General features: G+C 37.8%; 1 protein-coding gene and 1 long non-coding RNA gene across 3 annotated transcripts; both read right to left on the bottom strand.

Annotated features, from left to right (window-relative positions):
* Positions 1–1501: 1501 nt before the first annotated feature.
* Positions 1502–10302, bottom strand: LOC114286198 (uncharacterized). Of its 2 annotated transcripts, XR_014361049.1 has the most exons (4): positions 3213–10302; positions 2191–3129; positions 1995–2093; positions 1502–1911 (listed from the first exon to the last, which is right to left on the bottom strand). It is a non-coding gene; the product is annotated as an uncharacterized LOC114286198 (long non-coding RNA). The 2 variants fall into 2 exon arrangements; XR_003637431.2 differs by having other exon boundaries at positions 2191–10289.
* A 6823-nt stretch (positions 10303–17125) lies between these two features.
* LOC114286197 (G-type lectin S-receptor-like serine/threonine-protein kinase RLK1) lies at positions 17126–21284 on the bottom strand. The gene is made up of 2 exons (XM_028229290.2): positions 18747–21284; positions 17126–17376 (listed from the first exon to the last, which is right to left on the bottom strand). Exon 1 carries the CDS (start codon positions 21207–21209, stop codon positions 18804–18806), a length of 2406 nt encoding a protein of 801 aa, XP_028085091.2. The 5' UTR covers positions 21210–21284; the 3' UTR covers positions 17126–17376; positions 18747–18803.
* Positions 21285–22042: the final 758 nt, after the last annotated feature.

Raw genomic sequence — 22042 nt, 5'->3', positions numbered from 1 at the left:
GAAGGAGAAATAGAATATGTAGTGCGTGAGGCCAATTAACTGTATACTCGGTTGTCAGGATATACTGCAACTTATCTCCGTCAAGTTAAGCCAGGGGCAATGCCAAGCTATGTCAGCCGCAGATTTACTGCACATCCAATCACACCACAACCCCTCTGAAGGGAAATCCACTAGCCGTTAGTGAAAGAAGTAAGCTCGGGCTGAGTACTTGGGGCAATGGTCCACCACTTTCAGCTTATCCATCAACCATACCTGGGAATTGATGAAAAATAAGAAAGATTAAAGAATAGAAAGATGTACGTTGAGAGAAAAGTAAGGAAAGGGCTAAAGAGGAAAATAGAGAATGAGTGTTGAGTGGCGTGAGGATCATAAATAAAAGGGCTGGGAAATAATACCTGGAGAAGCAGCGAGCTCCCTACAAACCGAGTAGTTTCTCGTCGACGGAAAACATCAAGACCCATCAAAGTTTCGGTCAGTGCCAAGCCCATGCAGCTTTTGCCCTCTTTCAGACACTAGGCCACTTCGATCAACTGAATGCTAGCCATGCCGACACTAGGGGGAGAAAGGAATTGCACAAGCAGATAGCATATTGTCGGTAGCCTCGCCAGAGAAGGTCACTCTTGTCTCCAATAACGAAAAATTGATGAACTAAACCTGGGATGTCCAACACCCTATTGTGAGCCAAGGATCGAGCCTCATGCAAAGGGAGCCCACGCATCCGTCCCAAAGCCTGGTCATGGCCAAAACGGAACTGAGGCATAATTTCTTCGTCGCGCCGGGATTCCATCAATGCTTGAAATTCTTCGAGCGTTAGACACATTTCTTGTTATCCGAAATGAAACACATGCCTAATTGGGTTCCAGCACCGGACCGCGACATGGAGGAACGAAAAACAAAGTGGGGTGCAGCTCAATAGAAAAGGAGCGTTTAGGCCGAAATCGCCAAAATTCATCGTTTTCGAGCCGTCTAAAGTGGTTATCCAGTCTCGAAGCCTATTATTGAAAAAGATTTCCATTTTGAGAGCAAAATACCAAAGACTTGCTATTTTGCTGAGAAAATTGTTTAGGAGCACCTTTACAGACTTTGAGATGGAGCAGTGCATAACCGCTAGATCCCACTGGCCGACATCACTTTTAGAGCTAGCCGGCTCTCATTGGAGCCCGGTCATGCCTATTTGGAGCTTGCCGGCACTTAATGACTGCCTAGATCAAAGCAGTTGCAAAGAGGGCAGGTTTTCACCTTGGCGTGCCAGAGCTGTGTTTTAAGTTTTGTCTTGTTTGCATCAAGTGTTGTTTAGTGTTTTTAGGTTGTTTTCATTTTATTTTTATTTTTTTTTTGTGTCATCGAGTTGTATTTTGTATTTTTGACCGGTTATAAGTTGTTAGCCGATTTAATAATCAATTCAAGAGCAAGTTTTCACGTTCTAACGCCTTGTACAAGATTATCATGCAACGGTTATGCCATACAGTCATCTCATGCTATGCAATACAAGAGAAGTCACCCAAAATTTTCTTTTCATAATTTACGAGTCCAAACCCGATCATTGTCTTACACAAGCAAAAACAAAAGAAAAGTTTTAAAAAAAAAATACAAGGGTCTATTTGAAGCTAGTTCTTAACTACAAAGCAAAAGAAAAGAAAAGAAAAGTGAGTATCAACCCATCATCGCCCTCTTCCTCTTCAACTGCGGAGGAGGTGCGTTGCTATCGTCACTGGGGCTGCTGGACTACATGTCGACCTCATCCCCCTCATCCTCAAGGGTCGTGTACCCGCCAAAGGACTTCTCAGAAGATGAGCAATGCCTCACTCTACCTCTCCCCCAGTCGGCCCATCCTCTGCCTCTCACTGGGCCCCGTCTCCCTTTCCTCCCAGTTGGAGAAGGTCCTGTAGGTGCAGCTGGCGCCGACTCAAGCTGAAAACATCACCAATATCAGTATAGACTCAACAGAATAGTAAACAAGATTGCAGCAAAAGTGAACTATAAACAGAGTATACCTCAATCCTGTGAGTTTCCAGAGCAATCTGTCTCCTCCACACCATGAGAAGCAGTCAGTCAATCGTCCGGAGTAGGTCATTGGCATACGCCGTAAGTACCTACAAAAGGAAGAGAATTTGAGAACAATGGACAAAAATAACAAGGTATAGTGAACAGAAATAGTCGAGGACAGGAAAAATAAAGTGCAATGGGTACCTGCTCGATGTCGGGAGCAATCACCTGTCTGCGATCCATCTTCTCGATATGCTCAAGGGGGACCTGCTCAATCACCCCGTCTAGTAGCATGTATATGACTTCAGTAGAAATCGCAGGAAGCCAAGAATAGGAGTGGCAGTAGGGGCACCTCCAGCAGCAGCAGCAGCAGCTTTGGGAAGTAAGCAAGCTATGCGCTTGGTAAAAGCGTCATCACCCGCGTCTATAAGAATGCAGTAAAATCGTCGTCCTCGTGGTGTTTGTTACCGTCTTCTTCCTGTATCAGGTGATCAATCAGAGGCTCATCATGCAGATCATCGACAATCCTTACGCCAGGAAGAAGAAGATGTGGAATATTGGGATCATTAGGCAGGCGCCACCCCAATCATACTTCCCCACCCGCTGCAGATGCACCAGTGCTCCCAAAAGATAAAGCCCCATGGTATTTTCCCTATTCACAAACAGGGTAGTACCGAGGAGATACATAAGAAATCAGCGAGCGTACTGAGTGACCTCCTTTGGAGTAGTTGGCCGAAAATTAGAGAAGTGCTCCAAGAACCAACTGTATCTCACTATCACAGGACCGACAGTATCTAGGATCACTCCAAAGAGGTGGAGCTGGGCAGCTTTCCAGTGCGCCATGTCTGGATCAAAAGGGATCGAGCTACCAACCCTGACCCACAAGCCAGTAAGCATCGAGAAGTCGTATAGGGTCAAAGTCAGCTCCCCGATCAACAAGAAGTGGAACGAATCTATGGTGTCCCACCATCGCTCTGCTAGGGCCCTGTGTAGAAATAGGTCAGCCCTCATCTGCACCAGTCCTAAGCAGAAAGGCCCGAAGCCAACCGTGTCAACTAATGCACAAACCTCTGCAGGAAGCCTCTTGTACTAGTGCCTAGGGCCAGAAATAGACCCATAACCTCTAATCCTTTTGGCCATCACCTGTAGTATGGGAATGTTGTCAGTATCTATAGTACCTTGAAAGGAATTCAAATATGCTCAAATAAGAAAAGAATTGTGCTTACCATGGAGGCATCGGCGGACAAGTGCTTGATAGGCTCCCGCAGTAAGATATCGTCGTTAATCCCTAGAATAAGGCCCTCAAATCGCAGGATACTGCTCGGGGTCAGAACATGTGTACGTGGCTGGTAGGTGGCCACATCAAATGGTCTATCAGCAAGGGGAGGCAACTCTGGCTCAAGGATGGGAGAAAAGACATCCTCGGCCTCCATATCCTCACCTAAGGTAGCACCAATACGCATGACAGGGTCGGGGATGGGAACCTTATCACTAGCCATGGAAGGAAAGTGGGAAAATGGAGAAAAGTGAGTAAGTGAGTGAGTTAGAGTGAAAAACCCAAAATCCCAAACCCTAGGAGAGAGAATAAAGAGAAAGTGAAAAATAAGAGGAAGATGGGAAAGTGTGAATGAAGATGTGAGAAAGGAAGAAAAACCAAGAGAGAATCCCTAAACTCAATGAAATCAAATTTTGTTTAGTTCAAAGCGTAAAAGAGTGAGTGGGTTTTACGAAAATATTCAAGAGGGTTTATGGGTTTTGCGGCAATAGGGAAAATCTAGAGGGAAAGGAGGCTTTGAGAGGAAGAAGAAGGTTTTTAGAATGTAGGCTTGTGTGGAAAAAGGGTTGGGTTTGATTTAAACCAACCGTGGGCTTGGCATTTGCCGAATCTGCCCTTGCTGCCATCGCGAGCCGACCAGCTCTTTTTAAGTCGGCCGTACTTCATTGGGAGCCGGCTGGCTCCAAATGGAAACCTAGTTTTGGTTTTTGTTTGTTTCAGTGTGTTTTAGTGTTGGGTTTGTAAAAGAAAATAGGGGTGTAGAAACAATGAAGAGGGTATTGAAGGAGAAAAAAAAGTAAAAAAGAGGAAGGTGAAGAAAAAGAAAATAAAAAATGAAGAGGAGAAGAATCAAGAAAATATATATGAAAAAAAAAAAAAAAGAAGGGAAAATAGGAGGAAAAGAAAAAATGAAAAGAAAGGAAAAAGTTTTTGTACTGTGCTCGGCTTTATTCATTTAACTTGTTGAATTCATAGGTGTTTAAGATCCATAATTTGTTTAACTCATGTTTTATTAATTCATAGTTGGGTAATTTCTTAATTAGTTTGAGCTCATAATTTTTTTTGTTTAGAGTTGTTCCGAAGTCATAATTAATTCGTTTCTCACGTTGTTAATTCATGCTTTGGTCCATTATCTCGTTGTTTTGAGAATTTGTAATGTGTTCCATTATTCAAGCTAAGTCTATTTTCAAATTTGGCAAACTTGCTTGTAAACTTTGCCATTTCGAGCCTAGTTTTCGATTTGTGGGTTTCTTTTGTTGAATTGTGGAAATTTGTGTTTATGCTTTGTATTGGTATCTTCGTGAACTTCATGGGTTCATTTTCCGAGGCCTTCCCAGGGATGGGATAATCTTGCTCTACTCTGATCTTTTTGTTTCTTCAGTGAATCCACCTCATCTCCTCTCGCGTGAGACTCGTTAGGATTGTTCAAATCAGTTAAAACCAGCAAGTGTGCCTATTTGTTCACACCATCTTTCCTCCTCTCGTGTGAGACGCGTTAGGATTGTTCAAATCGGTTAAAAACATCAAGTGTGCTCGGTGTTCACACCATCTTTCCTCTTCTCATGTGAGATGCATTAGGATTGTTCAAATCGGTTAAAAACATCGGGTGTGCATGGTGTGCACGTTATCTTTCCTCCTTTTGCGTGAGATGCATTAGGATTGTTCAAATCGGTTAAAAATAGAAGATGCGCCTGTTTGTTCACACCATCTTTCCTCCTCTTGCGTGAGACACGTTAGGATTGTTCAAATCGGTTAAAAACATCAGGTGTGCCCGATGTTCACACCATCCTCCTCTCCTCTCACATGAGACGCGTTGGGATTGTTGTTTTCTTCGGTTAAAAATAGCAAGTGTGCCTGTTTGTTCATTCCACCTTTCCTCTTTTCGCGTGAGACGCATTAGGATCTAGAGTTCCTTGGTTAAAACCTTGGGTGCGCCCAGTGTTTACATCACCCTCCACCTTCTTTGCATGAGACGTAGTTAGGTTGGTATCTTTCCTGCGCGAGACATGGTTTGGTTTGCACTCTCTTTGTCCCCATGTTTGTTTACTTACCTCTTTCCATGTGAGACGTGGTTTTGAGTTGTTTTGCTTTTGTTCAGGTGTTGCATACCTACTTTTGCTTATAGTATTGTTTCATCGCTTGTTATTTACGTTCTTGTTTCATTGCATGACCATAAGTTATGTTTCCCTCATATCATTTTGCATTCCGCCCTTGAACTACGTAGGTTTGATTTCTTGCAAAGAGGATACGTAGGCAACCTTCTGGTTCAACTTTTGGCAATTGTATTTTGATTTGTTTTCTTACCCAAGTCTTACAGCCTCGTCAAATGGGTCATCTCTAGGCTTTGACATTCACTCATGTTATTCAATGACTTTAAGTTATGTTAAAGAGGAGCAATTGTATACACCCCATTTTTGACCGCCCGCAAGACTTGGATGCTTTATCCTGCGCACTCAATAATAAAAGTTGCATTAAGTGTGGTTCGAGTTCTCAACGAGGAATTTAGGTTCAAGCTCCAAAACCACTCCCAAACCTTTCATATTCATACCCCAAAAATTCATTTTTGAACATTGTGCTACCTTGCATTAAGTTTAAAATAGTGGAACAGGGGAGCACATTAGGAGCCGACCGTACCACATTGGAAACACTGTTCTGGGCGGGAATCAACCAACTGTCCATTTTTGAAGATATTTTTGATCTATTTTGCTCAAATTCTATAAATACAAGCATATATCTCAGTGTTAAAGGTTGGAAAATTGTCAAAGAAGTGAAATAACCCTTGAGAGCTCCTTCTTCTTGTGCAAGCTAACTTTGAGATATTTGATCATCCTTATACTATATCTATACACCATACACAACCTTGGAACCATGACTTAGAACCTTGGTTGAGCTTTGTGACTGACAATTCAAGCTTGAGAGTGTTCTTGGACCAAGTTTGGTTCACAAACAAAAGCTTACCTCCTTCAAGAGGTATAAGCTTACCACCTTGGTATTGCTTTCATTTTTTTCTTCCTCTGGCTATTTCTTGTGTTTTTGGTAGTGTTTTGATCCTATTTTAAGTGTTGAAACTTGGGTTTGAATAGCTACCAAAGGGTAAAGAGGGTTAACTCCTTTTCTTGCACTCTACTTCATAGCTCACACCCTTGTTTTACAATCTTTTCTTTGACTTTTTAAACTAATTTTCAAAGTTTAAAAAAGGCTAAAAAATATGTTTGAGGTCTCAAAAATGGAGAGGTTAGCCACTTCTCCTTGCTCTTGTTCACTAGCCTTGCATTTCCTTGTTATTTCCTACTTTTTTTATGCTCTTTAACATGATTTTGGCCATTGTTTTAGCATATTAGGGGCTGTTTTAGGCCTGTCCTAATCTATTTAATTGGTGTATGCTTTGAATATCTAGCTTGTTATGTTGTAAGTCCTCATATCTAGCTTGTTGTGTTATGCTACCCATGCTTTGATAGCTTTCCTTTGGTTAATTTTCATGTCATGTCAACAGTCTCATTTTAATAATTGATCCTGCAATCATTTCTACAACCTCCCTCTTTTCTTCTCTTCTTTTGTTTGAGAGTCACTTCAACCAATCGACAGTTATTCAAAGCATGAGAAAGAAACTTATGCTCAATGGCTTAATCTCTTCGGAGATTCATCGTCAAGGCATAGGCTCTCTTTCATGCTTAGGATTACTTCTCGTTTGAAGTTTCTTCTCATGTAGTGGACTTAATCATCACTTTGGACAAACTAATTACAGAATGGCAAAGACTAATAACATCGGCTCAAAATGAACTAAACCGACATAAAGAAAATGTTTAGAGTTGGTTGGATTCGGCCAGACGTTATGTCGAGTCCATCATTTTAAGAATTGTCACTTTTCAATCTGTGATACGCTGATAAAACTTAGGGCATGTCTACTTCCCTCTTTGAGCCTTCATGATAAGAGGGAGGGGTGGTTTTCCATTGCATTTATTCAATTTTGTCCAAACGTGTTCAAAATCATCAAGCCATCAAATTGTGCTTGTTGGTGGTTTCAAACTCGAAATCACTCTTCTTTTGAGTTTCCCATGACAGAGAGGGGCAGAAGGGACAAACAGGGCCTAGAAAGGCTCTATCTGTACTGTTCTCACCTCAGAGCATAAAACATTTTTTGGCATAGCATTTAGAGCCGACCGGCACTTTTTTGACCCGACTAGATCTCACTTCAAGTCGGCCGACTCCCAACGTTTGGTAAACAGAGACTTTGTAGCAGAAACAGAGGGCAGTGGCTAAAGGTGAGGCAAAGCAGTCTGGACAGACATAGCAGTTTTTGAGCACTGTGCATGCGAGCATTGGGTCTCCTAGTTGTTTGAATCAATATTCTTATTATGATTGATGTAATTTCTTATTATTGTTGTAATTAAGTAATTATTATTGTTTATTTATAATCGTATGGCTAGTAAAAGTAGATTGCTAGTTTATTTCTCATTATCCTTGTTGTAATAACTTAGCTAGTTAGTATTCATTCGAATTTGTAATAATTAGTTTAATTCAGACATTCGGACACTTATTCAGACTCTCTTGCACGAGGGCAAATATGTAATAATGGTATATGTCTTCTAACCCCGTTTCTTTGTCCCTTTTATTTACCTGCTTATAATGGTAGTGTAGAGTATCATGTTTTTTTACCATTTCTCTTGTTCGCATACACTTGTCTCACATGCATTTGGGTTCGGCTCATCATACTAACCAATGTTAATTTCAAATACATGTTTATCCCATGTCTTGGATTGAATCAAATGTCATGCTAATTGTCGAACTTGTTATTTGCGTAATTGAGTGCGTTGCATTAGTCATATTGCATTATTTAGGAGCATGTATATTTTATAATTACTTTGCTTTGTTTGGCTTGCCTTGGATTACTAGGTGAGCACTTATTGCTTTAGCATATTGTATTGCGTGTGATTGTTGCCATGACAAGCATAATACTTTGAGGCTAAGTGCTTAAGTGATTCACATGTTTGAATACCTGTGGATGAAGGCCTTTTTTACTTAAGTTGGAATAAGTTGATTAATGCCAATACAAGCTCGCTTTTTCAAGTGACATGTATGCAAAAAAAAAATTTCAAAACAAACATAAAATCAGTAAGTTCCAAATTTTGTAAAGTGGTCCATACTTATCGGAATAAGAGCATATAATGTAAATAAAAATCACGTCATGATTAGTAAAGGCCGATCTTTGATCGGGCGAGTGGGGTACGTAATTGCTAACCTTTCCCTCTCGTAGCTAAGTTCCCGAGCCGACACACTTTGGTGATGACGGACACGTGGCCTTTCGCACGAGTCATGGGTTTCCTAAGTTTTTCAAAAATATTTAGGTGACGACTCTGAAATTTGGTAAAGCAGTCCATTTTTGGCATTTTTGATTAAAATCGATTTTTTAAAAGAATTGTCGGATTTGGACTTATTTGTGATTATCTATTTCACATTGAAATTGTGAAATCAGATTCAGAACCACGGGAGTCCGAACTGTAGGGCTAGTTGTATCCAAAAAGAGCACGAAAAGCAAGCTACAAGGAGCCAAGGCTATCCTCTTCTTCGAAGCAAGAGCCTTAGCAAGAGGGGAAAATTCAGTCATAATCCTCTTAAAAGAGGTACAGAAAAGAAATTTGCAATTCCAGTATAGAAGAAAAGAAAAGAACTCTCTGTTTGTCACAGGGCCTTCCTTCTTATTCTTGGAGTTTACAAAATCACTGAAGGAAGAGTTTAAAGGAGGAATAGAGAAGGGGACCTTAAGGTCAGGGTAATCTGGCTCGAAAAGGGTACCAATGGGTGATAACCTTAAAAGATGGCATATATCAAGGACAGTGGGGGCCATCTGGCCACACTGAAATTGAAAAAATTTAAAAGCTGGATTCCAAAAGCAAAGTGTAGCAGGTATAAGAAAAGGGTCTTCAGGAATAGTAAACATGGCTAGTCGAAGGGTGTCGAAGAGACAAAGTTCTTGGAGGTCCCATGTCCAGTCGGGGACAACACGGTCATACCATTCCTCCAATTCTGGCCTCAATATGGGCCAGCAGCGATGAGGACGGTTCATCCTCCAGCTTCCCCAGTCAAGGCCACCCTCGTAAAGAAGGTAGTGATTCTCTAAACGAGGATACAAAGTAGGAAGCGAGGATGGGGCTTCTCTGAAAATAGGCCCAATAATGTATTCCCCTTGAGCATGGTGACGAGGAACAAAGATTCACCCATCGATGGTACTTGGTCTACCAGCTTTGTATGTCTCCATCTCGCCACTAAGACACCTTCTCAGAACTGCAAATGGACTCATGCATTCAATAACTGGTACTTTTGAGGAAGAAGAAGCCATTAGTGAAAGGCCGAAAGGAATATAAAGAAAGTGAGTATGAGAAGGATACAAGCTTGAAGTCGACAGTGATAGGAGTGAAAGGAAAATATTGGACAAGTGAATAGGTAAAAGCATGAGAGGATGGGGTTTTAAAACCTTTAGGTCCAAAATTACCCATTTAGCATAAAGGGTCAGATAGACCCAAGTTTTGACCCATGTGTGATTAAGGCTTTTATTTTAAACTCCTAAAAACACAAGAAAAAGAGCTACAGTATATGGATATTTTATGAAGGAGAGAAACACATTTCAAATACTCAGCTTGGCTTCAAGAACATGTAGTTGGCTTCAAAGCCAGTTTTTCAAATACTTAGATGGGCTTTGAAAGTGGATAGTTGGCTTCGAAGCCGGTTTTATACCTTAAACTCAAGTATAGCTGAGGTTTGCTTACTTGGTAGGTTTTGAGGGTATTCTCTTAGGCTTTTCATAAAAGGAAATTTCCTTCGAAGGAGTCTTTGTAGTATTTTATGATTAGAATATGGTTCCTGCTTGATCTTTTGGATTTCAAAATAAATAAGCACTATAAAGCCGGTACTTGGTCAAGCAATGTAGAAATTTCAAAGACCAAAGGATTTACCTATATATGAAAATACTTTCTTGAACCTTCTAAACAAATCCCTTAGAAGACAAATACTGTCATTTTTGTAGAAGAAACTCCATGTTTCGAAAACACTTAAACAGTCTAAGAAACAAAATTGGTTAATTCGAAGTTGTTATTTACACAAATTATGTCAACAAAGTAAAGAATAAGATCATATTAACCATACAATTGGAATATGAAAGCCTAATTTTATTGATAAAACATTTACATTGGGAGGGCCTATTTGGCTGCGAATTCAACTTCATAACAATAAGGAATAGAAAAAGTAATAAGTTCATTGAATTTAACCCAACAATGTTCTATGAACTTGTGTTCTTTCTTTATCCTATCCTCAGTTCTATCTAGGCTGGGCTGTTGCAACCGATGTGCTCTTAGTTGGTGGAAAAGTTGTTCAACCTTCACGTCGAACTCAGTTTCCTTCAAACTCTGCCCCATTTTGTCCATATCTATATCATCCCAATATACTGAGTCCTTATTTTTTAAGGCATCATATTCTTCGAGAAGGTTCTCTGCTTTGTACTGAGTATGAATTCGAATGGCAGCAATTTCATCCAATGAATCACTAGTGGCCAAGGAGTTTTTATGCTAGTTGAGTAGGAGAGGGAGTTGGTCCAAGAAGATATATAGTTTTGTTTGGGCTATGGGGTTAAGAACATGACCTCGACACAATGTCACAAGCCCAATAAATTTTTTTGTAAAGAATATCATCTCCAAGTACTTTGAAAGGCAGATGAAAGAAGGCGGCAAGCAAAAGTTGAGCTTTATACTGCTGGAATGCAGTTGGAGGAACTGATGGTTGGTAGGAAAAAAAATGCTGACCCTCGAAGGGAGTGAGTTTCAATTCCTCCATCTAGGTAGGATTTTGAGGGAAAGAAGATGCAAAGGGGTCCTTCCCAAAAGAAGAAGGAAATTGGGGGTCATTCACACACTCTAGCCAGTCAGAAGAGTCAAAATTTTGCCTTCTTAGCCAAAAATAAGGGACTGAACTCCAATGCTTCGATTGGGTTAGGAGTATTTTGCACCATCCTTGTTAGCAGGGAGGGAGGCATACCATGCTGAAAGTAAGTTGTCCTCTAGGAAACAAAGGCGATCAAAGGGCATGTAAGGGTATACCACTGAGTTGCGAGAACAAGGAGGAACTAAAAGAGGATCGTAGAATTCAACAATTCTGTGATGAATCTGCTCCCTTATTTGCGGTTGAGCCAGTGTTGACCAAGCATCCCAGCTAGTGTTTCTAGAAGAAAAGGAGGTAGCATCATCCCATGTAGAAGGTTTCGAAATAGAGGAAGAGGAAGAGCCTCTAAGATCCATTTTGGAAAATTCTTGGTCCAGAGGTTCACATTTCGCAAAAGCTTCCATAACTTGTATAAATGGAGGCAGATAAGTGTGGCCAATAAATGCATGAAGGTTTTTTTGAGATTGATCATCATTGTCCAAGAACACTTCATATGCTTGCTTAATAAGGGAGATGGTTTGGTTAGCCATCAGAAGAGGTATCAGCCTTTTCATCTGCGCAAATAATAGAGGCTCAAAGTGTAAGAATTTAATGAAGTTCAGTGCTTTATTACTAGAAAAACGATTACACTTCCAAAATAAGCAAAGTCCATGCATGTCCTAGGACGTGGGCAAAAGTGCACTAGTTCACTAATATCACCAAGTATTGGGTATATTAGTGCAGGGAGTAATGTTGACTGTATATTTTGTATAAGGCAATCGCAGCTTAACACGTGGCTCGTAAAGGATAATTTGAGGAGTTAATGCAAGTCCCTAATCAACGATAGACACGTAGCAGTTCCTATTGATAACAATGGATCTGCGTAGCATTGGAGCAGTTAGGAGGTGCAAGATGACGTGGCCCAACGGTTACTCACAGTTCAAATTCAAATTCATGATGGAAGCCTGACTACAAGAATGGGGTAGTGGAAGCTAACTGTGCGAGGCCATGATTAGTGATCGTGGAAGGACATTTCGACGGTTAGAAGCCCACTTCGACGGTTACCATGAAAAAGTATAAATAGAAAAGAATGCCAACAAAAGAGGGATCCCGACTCAGATCCAAAAACCAGTTATTTACTTCATACTTTTCTTTCCTATACTACATTTCATTTCTTAGGAGTAGTTTCAAGTAATTTTTCATTGTGAACCTTTTCAAGGCTAGGTCATTGTAGGTACATTGTAAGTTCTCATTTATTCAATAAAATTCAGTTTATGAATGGTTATACCGATTATTATTTATAAATTTCTCCTAAGCAAAACTACCAGTAAAAGTCCTACTCATTAAGGTTGAAAGAACTCAACACAATCGTCTGATAATTAGTTGGCAATTAAAACTTTCTATAAAGACTTATTGATCCTTGCTAGCACACTTAAAATTACATAATTAACCTTCAAAAGCCAAAAAAGCCAACAAGACCATGCTAAATTTGGTGAATGGCCTGTTCTGAATCAGTTTCAATCTCTACATTTGTGATTCCTTTTTGGAACAATATGGTGAGACCTCTATATATTGCCCAGATTTCTACTTCCAAACTTGCCCAGATTTCTGCTTCTAGACTTGTGCAATGCCCCAGTTTGTCATAATAGCCCCATAGCCAAGTACCTCTTTCATCTTGCATAAGTCCCTCGTATCTTGCCTGGCATGGTCTCCTTTTGAACAACTATCTATATTCAGTTTAAGCTTGCCTATAGTTGGAAAGTACCATTTAATTAATCTAGGTACAAAAGAATGGAGGTAGAGGGGAGATTGAAAATTGAAAAGCCTCCTCAATCTCATGGACATAATCTCGAATGTTCTTAAGACTGCTTTGGATTGGATTCATAATATTGTTAAAAACCATTTCATTACGATCTTTCCAGATCTGTCAAAGAATATAAGGAGAATTATTCATTGCAACATCACGTCACGTACACGACGTCACACGTCACTTGGACAACGTCACTTGTTCGATGGGGTGCCGCAAACCAATGAAAGGGTGCCAATTCAATAGAATGACTGGGGGGGGGGGATCCACCATGTCTATAACTTGGTTAGCAAGCCGAACGTGGAGAAAGAAATATTATTGGTTGATCTGGACAGTCATTCCAGCAAATTACAAACCCTCGTGTCTCTTAATATTTTCTAATCATTTAATATAAAATAATTATTTTTATTTTTTTTTACTAATTATAATACATATAAAATATTAGGTGTGATGTTGTCTTTAGAACAAAATTACGTGATGTTGTCTGAAAGCTAACTAATTTCTCGTTTAAAAGATGGACATTAATGTTGTATTTGATTAAAAAATTTGAAAATAAAAAGAAAAAAGATGTATAAAATTAGATAAAATATAGATATATTTTATTCTTTTTTCTTTTATATTTCCAAATTTTTTTCTCGAATTCTCAAATTTTGTATCTAATTTTTATTCATATATAAAGATAATAAGATCTAATATTTTATTCATAATATATAAAGATAATAAGATCCAATATTTTATTCATATTTTTCATCTATTGAAGGAATGCCACTACATATTTATTATGAATATGATGGTGACAGACCACATCTAAATATAGGAAACAAAATTATTATACTTCATTATATGATTTGAGGCCAAAATACCTAATCCCCTATGCTTTAAATATAATTAAAAAATTTCTATGTAATTTTAAATTAAAGTGTCACTATTAATTTTTTCTTCCAAACTAACAGAAGATGTATCACTCATACCATTTTTAGGGTAGGCTTGATTTTTTGAAAAAATTAAGTGAAATTAACACAATAAAAAGACAATTTTACTCCAAACTTCTCTTAACCTAAAATTATATTAAGATATTAATTAAAATAAAATTAACATATAAATAATGAGTGATTTAAAATATAATTAAATTAAAATATAAAATAATTAAGAATTAAGAATTGATCTAAGCCTAAGTAAACTAAAATTAGATTAAGATGTTAGGAATTACAATAAATAATTAATAATTTATGTTTAATTGTGATCTAAAATGTAATTAAATTTAAAATTAAAATAAATGTTAGGAATTATAATAAATAATTACAGATTTAGGATTAATTGTAATTTAAAATATAATTATATTAAAAAGTTATAATTAAAATAAATAATTAATAATTGAAAATTAATTGTGATTTAATTGAATTAATGTTAAAAATTATAAATGATGTGGATGAGAGAGAAGAGAGAAAGAAAATAAGGTAAATTCCACTTACCCCCTTCAACTGTTGTCTTCTATCAATTTACCCTTCTCAAGATAACAGCTAACCCCTCTCAAGATAATAACTATCACCTCATATTACTTTACCCTTTTCAACTATCACTTAATATCACTTTACCCTTCTCAACTATCACCTAATATCACTTTCAATTTCGACTTTCTTATATTTTTCGTTTCATCACAAAATTATTTTTTAGTTTGTGAAAAAAAAATTAAAAATTCGAAAACTAAACAACGAAAATATTTATGAAAAATTCTAAAAAACATGTTTATTAAAGACAAGAAATATAAAAAAAAAATTTAAAAATTTTTTTTTTTTGGTTCTTTAGTAAATTTTTTTTTTTAAAAAAAATCTTCACAAATATTTAAATTTTAGATGCGTTTAAAATTTTAAATTTTTTGACTACAATATGAAAAAAATTACTAATAATATTATAAAATAAAACTTAAAATTTTTATTTAAAATTAAAAATCAAATTTTTTTTTTTTTTCAAGAGAGGGGATAAGATGATATTGAGTGATAGTTTAAAGGGTAACGTGTAATTTACTCCTATAGTTAAAAAGAAGCTAAGGTTACACTTTGGTCCAAAATTACAAGAATCTTTTTTGCTATATTTAAATCATATGAGATAAAGTGATCTCACTTCAAACTATAAAGATTAAAATAAATTTTATCCATAAATATAAATAATATGTAAATATAATAATGAATAAGATTATTACAAAATAAGCGAAGCGGTTAACAACAACAAATAATCTCTCCAAAACCTGTTCATGACATTAAGGCCAAGTTTGGGTACTTCCCAAAAAGTCAAAAAATCAAAAAGTTACTCAAAAAGTTAAAAAGTTAACACTATTCATCAAAAGTCAACAATTACGGCTGCACAACTCCCAATTCAAATTTTTCCCTACAAATCAATTTTTACAATTTTTTATTACACATTTTTCAATAAAAAGTCAAAAAGTTAACCCAAACATCTATATTTTCAACCTCAATTTTTTAGTCCAAAAAGACAAAAAGTGCACTTTTTTAGTCTTCCCAAACTTAGCCTAAGAACATTGTAGGCCCCGCTTATGGATTATTTAGGTTCATGGTGTGAAAACAAACGTTGTATCAAGACTTTGAAAAAGTAAGTCCACCTAAAAATACAAAGACTTGGAAAAAGTAAGTCCACCCATAGAAGGTTACGAAGGAGTAGTAGACACCTGACTTGTGGTAGCGTTGAAACCAAGTCAGGCGAACATGATGTCTCAATACAATTTTTTAATACATATTTTTTTTATAAAAAGTTAATCTAAATAATCATATTTTTTTCTCAATTTTTTAGTCTAAAAAGTTAAAAAATGCACTTATTTAAGACACCCCAAACAACCCCTAAATATCGTCTGGGCAAAATCTCACTTAATTTGTTAAAATCGTTTAATTCGTATCAATTTACTTAAAAATTGTTTCACAAATACAAACTAAACACACGGCCGAAGTTTGTGTTGATTTCTTATTAAAGACTCCCCAGACTTGGAACCAAAATTCTAAGCTTCAAATTTGCATTTCATTTCACAACCTGAGCCTCCAATTCTCGGGCCTGATGTCACTACAACAAAAAGCAGTTTTAGCGACTAAAAATGTAAATTTTGTCGCTGAAAACAGGACAATTGGCGACTAAAATTGAATTAGTAGCCAAAAGTGAAGACTTTTGGCAACTAAAACAGTTTAGTAGCCAAATGTATACTTATTGGCGGCTAAAAATCAGTTAAGTCGCTGATTATGCTATATAAATAATATATTTTGCATATATATTCACGTGATGTTATTGTGGCATAGTGGAGAGAGTGTGTTGCTAAAGGTTTAGAATGTGGAAGGTTAGTTGTTCAAAACTTGGGAAGAGCAGACGGAAATTTTTTTTTTTCTGAAATAAGCTTTTGGCGACTAAAACGGGGGTCACCAAAAGCTTCAGTATTAGCGACGAAAAAAAAAGTCGCCAAATGTATAGTTTAAAAAATATAAATGAGCTTTGGCAACGAAAATTTTAGTCGCTAGAGACTTGGTTTTTTGGCGACTAAAAGTTTATTAGTCGCCAATACCTTTCGCGACAGTTTTCCAGCGACCAAGCCGGCGACTAAAAAATTTAGTCGGAGAAACTTAAAACCCGACTTTTGGCAACTAAAAAATTCACTTTTGATGACTAAAAATTTAATCGCCAAATGTGTTTTTTCTTGTAAGGAGGGTAAGGTGTATCTTTTCCCCACCCAGTTATGGTTTATCATTTTAAGTCTGACATTAGATAGCAGTTTTGGGTTTGATCAGAAGATAACAGTTCCTTCAATTCCTTAGGCCACTAAAATTAGAAGATATGCATATAGAAAATGGGGATATGCATTTTCACACTGCTTGTTTGTACTCCACAAACAGGCCTCAATCAGTTTTTATATTGAAAGCAAGTTTACAAAGGGAAATTATAAAATATTCCCGAAATACCATGTCCATACTCTTTAACCAATCATCATTATATATGCTCTTCATGTTCCCTAATCACCCAATACGATACCTCACATACTCAACTTCTCCACCAATCATAATGCTATGGAATAACACGTGTCTATATTCCGAGATTACTGAATAATTACCCATTAGCAAGGTATTAGAATTCCAATCATAAACAGACTATTCATGTATACTAAAAAAAAACTTCTTATATGATTCCAAAAGATCAACCTAAACAAACAAGTTTCTTCATATTATAGGCAATCAAGCAAATCATAATAATACAAAAAACAAACTGACACAAGTAAACACAAACTGATCAGTATCAGAAACAGAGCTTAATATCATTCAAGAAAATAATTATAATTTGAACATAACTTTACAACGTTATTACTCACAGTTGGCTCCTTATATCACGTGATTAGGATGCAGCGTCCGACCTACATAACACATTCAAGCACAACATCTCAAAATTCGTTCATTTCATTTGGTCGGTTCAATTCGGTTCATTCATTACTTATTCATTCGGTTATTTTTACTCATTCTTTAAATCGTTCTTATATATGATATGCACATGATATGCATATGAAGTTGAAATACACATGAAAATCATGCAATCGGAGGCTCGAAAGTCAGAAAAAGGGAAAGAAAATGAAACTAGGACCATCTTGAAATCTCCTCGTGCGAGAGCACTGGCCGCACGTGCGGAACTGCCACCACACGTGCACCCCACATGTGTAATTGAAACAGTGTGCAATTTGTAACATGGGAGGTTGGCTGCACGTGCGGGGCCTCAGGCCACACGTGTGATCTGGATTTTCAAAGAATCCGAAATTCTGCTCAAGTTTTGGAACTCAACTTTGTGTGCTTTAAACTTCATTTTCGTGCATCACAACCCAAAAATCCATGAAAACAACCTTGAATTTGGATTTCCAACATCAAATATAAATTATAACTTTGGATCAAAACTCAAATTTCCAATTAAAGAACAAAATCTTGAATAAAGTATAAAATCACCATAATATGCACAAATTGAGTTCCAATTCAAAATCTTTGAGGTTTTCTCTTCAAATTTGTAAAACCATGCAAGAAATTATATGCAAGAACAAGAATGAAGCCATGCATGTCAAGTTATGTGCTCATTTCCTACAAGTTCTTCCTTATTTGATCATATGAACTCTTAACACTAATTTACATAACTAAACTTCCAATTATGCATGATTTCTTACTATTCCAACATAGATTCTATAATCTCATGTGTATTACAACTCAATTTCATGGAATTAGAGAAGAATTCCTACCTTTGCATGTTGAATTGTTGAGATTTAGCTTAGTCCTTTGTCTTCCTCTTCTTTTCCTCTCCTTCTTGAGCTCTCTAGAGCTTTCTCTCCAACAAAAGGCACTAAGTCTCTCTCAAACTCTCTTCTTTGATTATATTGATGAATAGGTTAAGAAGTGTATTTATCCACTAATTATTCCTAATTCCCTTGGGCACTAATTAATCACAAGCTTAAGTTTATTAATGTTACACTAATCAGCTACTTAATTAAATCATCCTATGATTTAAATTAGACTACATTTAATCATCCTAATATGAATTAGGCTCTAATTACCTATCCATATATTTAATTCCAAAGTATATAAGCTACTGATTCAGATAGGTTCAATTTATGTCCTATACATATTTATTCACAATAACACAATGCATATCACACATTATCACACGTGGCACTTAATAACACATAAACACATAATCAATGCAAATCACATAATTAACTTAATTAATTAAGGAGGTGGTTGTCACATGTACCTCTTTTAGTTATTGTGAAAAAGAATACTTCCATGAAACAAGGCAAGCAAGCTACGCTTAACTTCGTCCCGTGGTACTAAATGGGTGTGGACAAGGTGGAGCAGTGACTTCCAAAATTCCTTCGAGCATCAGCATAACTTTCTTCATGGTAGGTCTCAGAGACGGGTCTTCTTGAATGCACCAAATGGCAATAATCAGAAACCTCTCTAGCTTCTTCCGATCGCTAATGGCCTCTGCATCATTTTCTACCAAAGCATGTAACATGCCTTCTTCATAGCAATCATATGCCCAGTACGTTAAAATTGCTCTCTCTCCACCAATCTCCATATCCACATTTTTCCGACAACAAATGATCTCCAGAAGCAACACACCGAAGCTAAACACATCAACTTTCACTGTGATTGGCATGTTCCTATACCATTCTGGTGCAACATACCCTTTTGTTCCTCTGACGGCCGTATGGGTTTCGCTCTGATCCATCCTCAGAAGCTTTGCCAGTCCAAAGTCAGAAATCTGAGCATTGAAGTAGTCGTCAAGAAGTATGTTTTGAGGCTTTATATCACAATGGATGATTTGGGTGCTACACTCATCGTGCAAGTACACAAGTCCTCTAGCAATCCCAACCGCGATTTGAGTCCTTTGGTTCCAACTGAGCTTTAAATCACCGAAAAGAAACCCTGCCAAAGACCCATTGCTTAGGAATTCGTATACCAATAACCGGTGAGGTCCATCATGGCAATAACCATTCAGCTGAACCAAATTTTTATGATGGGTCTGGCCGATTACATTCACCTCGGTTTTGAATTCCTTGTCACCATCTTGAAGAATTCTATCTAACTTCTTGACCGCAACATGAATGTTTGAACCACCCATTTGCACAACCCCTTTGTATACAATGCCGAATGATCCTCTTCCGAGTTCTTCCTTGAATCCTTCAGTAGCATCTAAAAGTTCTTTGAATGTATAGCATCTCAAATTTCTCTCCACAACACTCTCCGCTTTTCCAATTGTTGTCAACTTGTTGCGGTAGATCAGCAAAAATCCAAGACACATCACACTAATCAGTATGAAGTTGACAAAAACAGAGGTACCTAGAAAAGCAGACATCAAAATGACCAGACCGTCCTGATTATTACGGCCTGGAATAGGCAATGCAGGGTTTTGTGAAGAGTTGGTTTTCTTAAATTTGATAAAGGCCTTTCCGTTTAGATTAGTGTCCAATCTTCCATTAGAAAGCGGTAGCTTCTTCTTCCAACAAGTGTTGCCTCTTAAAATGGCAACAGCACACATGCAATCAGTCAAGCAGGCTTCTTGACATGTCTCTTCATTGTAAGGCTCCAACCGATCATAGTCACTGGTTGGCCAATCAATATTCGTGACTACATAAAAATCATACAGATTTGATGCAGAACTTGGTTCATTTACGCAGTCCTGTACAAAATCTGGTACGCAACCTCTGTAGTCATCTGCTGGATCAAGCAAAGAAAATGGTCGCGGACATTCACACTCTGGCCTTTGATCTATGTTGATTCTGCAAATTCTGTTATACCCACAAACCCCACTACCTGCATTCTCTATAGTGCTTAAACAAATGTTAATCGGCACTGTCCAAAGGACAGTCCAGCTTGAACTGCTTGTTTTTGTCTTTGGATGACTATAGTGGATCAAAACTCCATCAAAATTAAGAGTTACTCTATGATAGAAGTCGTATGCTCGAGCATCATCTCCCCGTGAAAGGACTAACCCTTGTCCATTATCTCTGAAAATGCTTAAGTAGCCTGATTTATTGAATACCAGTGTGTCACTTGACGAGCCAGAACCAGAACCAGAACTATTTCCTGTGGATAAAAAATAATAAGGGTCGTTGCGAAAGTTACCCGGTATGTTCACGGTTCTCAGCCCAAGATCTCCATTTAACCGACTAAGTTGGAACCTTCCTTGCGAAAAGTTACTCTCCGATTGGCGGGAAGAGAGGAACTTACCATCTTCCATTATCTGTGTAGGCAACAAAGTATCGGTAAACTGATTGAAGCTCTGCCACAACGGTTCAGAATTTTTGTTTGCAAGCAGAAAATTGCCTGTGTCATTCATAACACCATAGGCAACTACACCTATAATTGGGTCAGAAATCGAATTCTGTTCGCCTTGAGGGGAACTAAAGATTAATCCGCGATCAGCAGTGAGCTCGATTTTCGAGCCCCTTGGTGCAGGCTTATCCCCATTTGCATACCAAACAATTGTTTTGTCTGGTACCTGGTCATACCATATTGAGACAAGGAAGAGATCTTTGTTGTCAAGTCGGTGAAATCCAAATGCAAAATCCCCAGAAGCCGAAAGCCATGGAGTGGCATCTTCAGTTGCAGTGAGAGTTGCTCCCAGTTTCACAATACCATTAGTTTGAGCTACTGAAAAATAGGGTAGAACAAACAAGAAGAAGAGATAGGGAAGAACAAAAGCTGCCATTGCCACTGTAAGATAAATTGATAGAGAGAGAGAGAGAGAGAGAGAGCAAGTGAATAAATGAGATGTGTATATAATTTTGTTAATTTACAAAGGGAGCCCAGCTCTCTTCTTATAGCCTGTGATGTACATTGGATGCCAGGCACCGAAAGCATAAAGCTAGCCGAAAGCATAAAGCTAGCCTGTTATTAAAGCTAAAGCTAAACATAATAATAACAATACTAAAGTATAATAATATACAATGCTAACATATAATAATATACTAACATCCCCCCGCAAACTCAAGGAGTGAAAGCGTCAACCAAGTTGAGTTTGGAAACAAGATCATTGAAGCGGCCAGGAGGATGAGCCTTAGTGAAGATATCAGCGGGTTGATCGACGGAAGCAATAGGGAGAAGATGAACAGTACCACAGGTAACATGCTGGCGAATGAAATGACAATCAATCTCAATATGTTTGGTGCGATCATGAAAAACATCATTGTAAGCAATCTGAATGGCACTCTGTTTGTCACAATAGAGAGAGGTAGGACCAGAAGAAGAAACACACATATCAGCAAGAAGGCAGCGAAGCCAGAGAAGTTCCTGAGTAGTATCAGCAAGAGCTCGGTATTCAGCTTCGGTGCTAGAGCGGGCAGTGAGGGATTGTTTTTTGCTACGCCAAGCAAGAAGAGAATCCCCTAAGAAGAAGCAGAAACCCGTGGTAGAGCGTCGATCCGTAGGATCCCCAGCCCAATCAGCATCGGAAAAGGCACGCAGTTCAAGAGAGGAGGAAGCAGAGAAGTGAAGGCCATGGAACAGAGTGCCTTTGAGGTAGAGAAGGATGCGGAGTAGAGC

This window comes from Camellia sinensis, chromosome 2, assembly GCF_055761805.1.
Source record: "Camellia sinensis isolate YWXY chromosome 2, ASM5576180v1, whole genome shotgun sequence".
Classification (NCBI taxonomy): domain Eukaryota; kingdom Viridiplantae; phylum Streptophyta; class Magnoliopsida; order Ericales; family Theaceae; genus Camellia; species Camellia sinensis.
The sequence above is the reverse complement of the archived record's forward strand: the minus strand, read 5'-3'. Positions and strand labels throughout refer to the sequence as shown.

Bases quoted from the DNA above. Each gene is read 5' to 3' on its own strand.
- LOC114286197 (XM_028229290.2), bottom strand. From the start codon at position 21,209: ATGGCAGCTTTTGTTCTTCCCTATCTCTTCTTCTTGTTTGTTCTACCC.